General features: G+C 35.6%; 1 protein-coding gene across 1 annotated transcript; it reads right to left on the reverse strand.

Annotated features, from left to right (window-relative positions):
* Positions 1-927: 927 nt before the first annotated feature.
* Positions 928-2,599, reverse strand: LOC111701408 (probable G-protein coupled receptor AH9.1). Its single transcript, XM_023472690.1, has one exon. It carries the CDS (start codon positions 2,507-2,509, stop codon positions 1,094-1,096), a length of 1,416 nt encoding a protein of 471 aa, XP_023328458.1. The 5' UTR covers positions 2,510-2,599; the 3' UTR covers positions 928-1,093.
* Between the last annotated feature and the right edge of the window lie 3,461 nt (positions 2,600-6,060).

The following is a 6,060-nucleotide window of genomic DNA, read 5'->3' on the forward strand; positions in this document are numbered from 1 at the left end:
ACTCTCTTCAGCTAGACAGATTTAATTTAACATTATTTATTTTACATTTTTCTAAAGGAATTGAGTCTTTGGCACAAACTCTGATTTTCTAATCCCTATATCTTTACAACCCAATGTCGTAGACCTTAGAAATTACAAACTATTAATTCTGTTAGATCAAATAATATAATTTTGAAAGATATATGGATTCAAAAATTTGAGTTTGTGTCAAATTTATTTTTTACTACTTAAAAAAAATATTTAAGTTTAAAATTTTGTATTCAAATAATTCAAACATAACCTAAGTATTTTTTTCGTGAAAAAATCAATAAATTGTTAATTTTTTGAGCTAGAGAGGTGCATATGTACTTTAATCCCCGCCTCTTGATAACTCCCCCCCCCCTCTGACAAAAAAGTTTTGCTTCAAACTATAAATACAAATACTTCATGTCTTGTTATATTTGACTTTTAATATGTAAACGTCAAATATTAAACCATTACAACAATAAGAGAATATTAATATTTACAACAGTAAATAACAATATGAAAACATTTAATCACAAATTGGATGAAATTTTGATCAATATGTTTTTTGATCTTTCTAAAAAGCTACAGTAAAATTTTGTCTAAAATTTTTTATAAAAAAATTACGCAATTTCAAATTTCAATATTTCAATATGGGTTTAACAAACAATGTCTACAGGAAAGCATAATTTTCTTTTTATACTAAAATAAAACATCAAATAGCAAAAAAATGTCAATTTCATTTCAACAATTAAGAAATTGTGTAAGAAATTGAGTCTTTGCCACAAATTAAACATTTCTAACTCCTATATCTTTGCAACCTGACGGTGTAAACCCTTGAAATTTCAAAGTTATTTAACCTGACAGAATTCATTATTTGAAATATCAAAGGTTAACGACATCGGGTTGCAAAGATATATAGATTTGAAAATCAGAATTTGTGGAAAAGAACTATTCATAAAATATTTATTAAAATTTAAAAGATGTCTGATCCTCATTTTAAGTCTCAATGTTGGTTCTACCGGTCAATCCGCTTTTTTTTAGGGTTTCTCTATCAACAACTATTACTCCGCTATTTTCTGTTTGATCTTTACCTACCACTGCTGTTTCTGCTATTTTTCATTTTCTGTGACTGCTCTTTTTTTCCTTCCTTCTCCTGATGATTCTGTTCCTGTTTCTTAACTTCTCCCTGTGTCGGTGCCTGCTCCTGTTTGCAACCAAAGATACTCTTGAAGACGTCCACGAAGGCAGATCTGATCTCGGAGCTACAGAGACAGTAGATGTAGAAGTTCAATGTGAAGTTTAAGAGCTCCAGGATATTAGAGACAGCTCTGAACACCTGGAAATTCAGGTTGTAGTTCAACTTCACGGAGTAGCTGATGGAAAGGATGGTGGCGGGGGTGGTGCAGAACACAAATAGGATGATGAGGGAGATGAGAACGAGGACAAGCATCCTCTCCTCCTTCAACCTCTGAGCTGAGCGTTTGACCAGGGAGGATTGACCGGAAACCCTTGGAGCGGATTCTTCACACAGATTCTCCGCGACAGCGTAGTTGATTGGATCCATGTTGAAGATTGGGTTACGTTTCAATAAATCCTTCTTGCGTGAGATCTCTCTAAACTTGATAATGATCAGAGGGTTGAGAATGATTAGAACAATGATCGGTCCGATGCGGAGAAATATCTCGCTAACGACAAGATATATCTTGAAGATATCAGATTCTGCCACCAGTTCATACTCTGCAGATTCATAGAAGATTTCCGTCCTGTTCTCTGGTTCAGTCTCCGGTAGTTGTCTAGTCCCGTTCTCTGGTTCAGTCTCCGGTAGTTGTCTAGTCCCGTTCTCTGGTTCAGTTTCCGGTAGTTGTCTAGTCCCGTTCTCTGTGATGTCCTCTACATTGCTCCATGTCTCATTGGTAGTCTCATTCTTTATTGTTTGGTTCAACATTTCCCTTTCAACTATATAGTTTTGAAAGCAGAGCGGAATATGAATCAAAATACCAAAAATAAAGCATAATGAGATTGAGATAACAGCATTGCGCAGAGTGTGAAATCTTCGAAAAAAGTCCGGTTTCCAGATTGAGCAGAACCTATTGAAGGTCATGCAGAGGATGATGTAGACGGAGCTGGCCATGAAGGTGTTGATGAGGGGGAGCTTGAGATACGCTTGGTAGAAGGCGATGAGATAATGCCCTCCAGGTAGTCCGTAGGATATATCAAGGAGGGCAGGGATAGCAGCCAGGAGTACGCATAGGTTGGATACAGCCAATCCTCTCAGGTATACGTATAGAACACGGCTTAGCTTAGGTCGGTTTAGAACAATCAAGCTGAGAAGGTTCCCAACAATTCCTACGGATACAATGGGCAGGGCAACGATGCAATGCGCAAAGAATTTTATCTGTGAAACCTCAGGGGTTGAGAGGGTTTCATTGTTCTCCAGGTACCCGGTGAAAAGTTGAGAGGAAATCGGAGAAACAATGAGAAACAAGAGAATTAAAGCTTTCATTCCTTGTTTGAGTATTTATAATTAATGATTACGATGCCTCTACATCCAGTGCATCTACTTAGTTGATGAATGAACAAGGATTTGAATGTATATTAGGTTCTCCGAGGTTTTAATAAAACTACCAGAGGGTTCTCTTCTCTCTCAAACCACTAATTTCTCCTCCTTCTCTCCCGGCTCTTTTCTCTCACAAACTCGGATAATTTATGCAAAAACAAAATATATCTGATAAAATTAATAAAACTATGATATATTGGACTGTAAGCGTAATTTCAAGTGACCTTCCATTAAAAGAGGAGAGTCCCCGATTCACAACAGTACCCTTTAAACCATTGTCTGATCAAGGATTCACAACGGTACCCTTTAAACCTTTTGCTGATCAAGGATTTACAACGGTACCCTTTAAACCTTTGGCTGATTAAGGATTAACAACGATACCCTTTAAACCTTTGGCTGATCAAGGATTCACAACGGTACCCGTTAAACCTTTGTCTGATCAAGGATTAACAACGATACCCCTTTAAAACTTTGTCTGATCAATGATTAACAACGATACCCTTTAAACCTTTGTCTGATCAAGGACTCAACATATCCCTATTATAATCTACTAAACAAGCTGCGGTATATATCAATAGTTACTTTCTAAAAGTGGTAGGAAATAAAAATTTAAATTTGAATATTTAAAAACGCTGTTAACTTTTACATTCGATCTACTTTCGAGTTACGCAAGTGATAGATCAGCTGTTTGAGTTCAGACTGTACACGGCGTACAGTAGCGTTTTAGAGGAATTTAAGCGGGGTTTGATATGTTTAAATGTTTAAATAGAATGATCTCCCATATCTCTCCCACCTTGATAAACAGTTAAAGGTTTCAAGGGTACCGTTGTAAATCGAGCATTGTCCTCTTTGCATGGAGGGTTACTTGAAATTACGCATACAGTCCCTTTAAAGAAAGTAAATACTAGCCTCAAACCTTAATTTCTTTATTTTGTTCAATTTTGAATATTCAATCCATCCTGTGAAATATCGAAGGTCTATTCCATCAGTTTACAAAAATATAAAGATTCGAAAATTCGGATCAAGTGATCAGTTCCTAACATTTAACAAAAAATCATATTTTTTATACCATGCTTGGTTGTTGTCTTTGTTAATTTTAATATAATGCTTGGTTGTTGTCTTTGTTAATTTTATTATAATGCTTGGTTGTTGTCTTTGTTAATTTTATTATAATGCTTGGTTGTTGTCTTTGTTAATTTTAAAAGTTGAACTACTAGAATTGTTTGAAAAACAGGAAATTTTTTAATTAAATTTAGTCTAATTAATTTTAACTGACAAAATGAACTTTAATATGTTTAATAAAAGTTTAATTAAAATGGGTTAAAAAATACTAAATCCTCGCTAAAATTTCATACAATCTTGCAGCATATGAATCGCTTATTGTTAGATTTTGATATCTCAAGACTCAATTCCTTTTATAGTATTTCAATTTGAAGTTTGAATTTGAAAGGTTGTAGGGTTTGTGCTGAAATGTGTAGATAAAAAGGAATTTCCTTTAATTCTGAGAAATTCTTAAGATCTTTTTAATCGTCTACTGACCCCTTCCTCTTCTAAATCTGACCCTCCCACTCTAAGTCTGACCCTTTCCTTTCTAAATATGACCTCTACTACTCTGAATTGGACCCCTGCCCTCTTTTAAAACTTATATTTATTTTTAAATTCTAAAAAATGTTTATCCTCTGAAGTTAAAATGAATAGAGTTTTCAAAATTAACATGCAAATTTTAAAAATGGGATGATGACAGTTTTAATAAATTATTTTATAAATGTGCTTTCAGCTTCTTTGTGCAACTTTATACATATTTTTACAATGTAGTTTTTATTTTTCCAACAGAATTTTGATTCTGATCGTGCATTGTTCAAGAATCAGAAAGGAATTAAATGAAAAATGTATTTTCTCAATTTTAGTTTGGCAATTTATTTCCTTTTTTCAATTCTTTTCTCCCCTTACTTTAAAAAAACTATTGTTGGCCCTTGAAATTCTGTAATTGGCAATGCTAGATATATGTGAAATTGTGTAATTGGTAATGCAAAATATATGTGAAATTGTGTAATTGGCAATGCNACTATAGTAATTATTTCCGCCAAAATCTGAACTTTTCTTGAGTTGTTAAATATTAATTATTTTATCATTGGTAACAAAGCGTGACAAAGTGAATGGTTGCCCATTATCAACAATTAAACTAAAGTTGAGAAAGCTCATCAAACCCTGATCAATAAAATTTCTAAATACTGTCTGATCGTTAAAATATGAAAAATATCCATATGCTTGAATATCAGTGAAGCATGCATGATATTTCAGGCAAGCTGACCAAGGCCTGAGTTTCCTGGTTCTCAGTAGTTTCTCCAACCTTTTCCCACGTATATTCCCTGGCACACGGAGTAAACCCGTGACATCCTATTCATCCCTACCGGATACAAGGTCGGATGCACAAAAAAAGTTAGTGTATTGGACCTACTGTAGGTCGTTTGCACAGCTTTCTTAAGTTTGTTGCACTCTTCTGTATAGGTCGGACGCGCAAAAAATGTCTTAATTAACTTAACCTAACCCCACAATATATATGACTTTGTAATTTTGATAAATTAGGCCGCAGTTCTCGGCCCCCTAACCTGTCCTAGCTGCAGCACTCGGCATAAAAATTGTCTTAACTTAACCTAACCCCACATATTGTCCATCATTTGGTCATTTTGATAAATGTGGCCGCAGCGCTCGGTCCCTTAGTCTGTCCTAGCTGCAGCGCTCGGCCAAGAAATTGTCTTAACCTAACCTGACCCCACATATTTGCTATAACTTTGTCATTTTGATAAATGTGGCCACAGCGCTCGGCCCCCTACCCTGTCCTAGGCGAAGTGTTTGGCCCAGAAATTGTCTTAACTTAACCTAACCCCAAATACTGGCTATCACTTGGTCATTTTATAAAGTTTATAAAAGTTGAGCATCCGACCTACTTAGGTTGTGTATCCAACCTACTAAAGTTATGCCTTCGACCTTTAAAATCTGTACATCCAACCCACTAAAGTTGTGCATCCGACCTAAGTTGTGCATCCGACCTACTAAAGTTATGCCTTCGACCTACAAAATCTGTGCATCAGACCTACAAAAGTTGTGAATCCAACCTATTAAAGTTGCGCATCCGACCTAAGTTGCGCATCCGACCTACTAGAATTGTGCATCCAATCTACAAAAAGTGTGCATCTGACCTACTTAAAGTTGTGTGCATCCGGTACATCGATCCTTCTAATAGCACTGTCAACTACTGACAATCTGCAGTTACTGCGCGGTGTTGGGCAGATTAACAAAATAGAATGTGGATCTGACCTACAGCTGTGTCGTATGTCGGATGTTTCAGTATGTCCGAAGTATCGTAGAACGGAAGAACTGTGTAGGGCGGAAATGCTGAAGGACAGTTAAGTAAAATTACCTTGTCCAAGATTCTGTAAGACTTTCGTCGAAGACGACATTGCCAGACATCTTGTATTTTTGATAAATAATTTTGT

This window comes from Eurytemora carolleeae, unplaced genomic scaffold (genome assembly GCF_000591075.1).
Source record: "Eurytemora carolleeae unplaced genomic scaffold, Eaff_2.0 scaffold304, whole genome shotgun sequence".
Lineage (NCBI taxonomy): Eukaryota > Metazoa > Arthropoda > Copepoda > Calanoida > Temoridae > Eurytemora > Eurytemora carolleeae.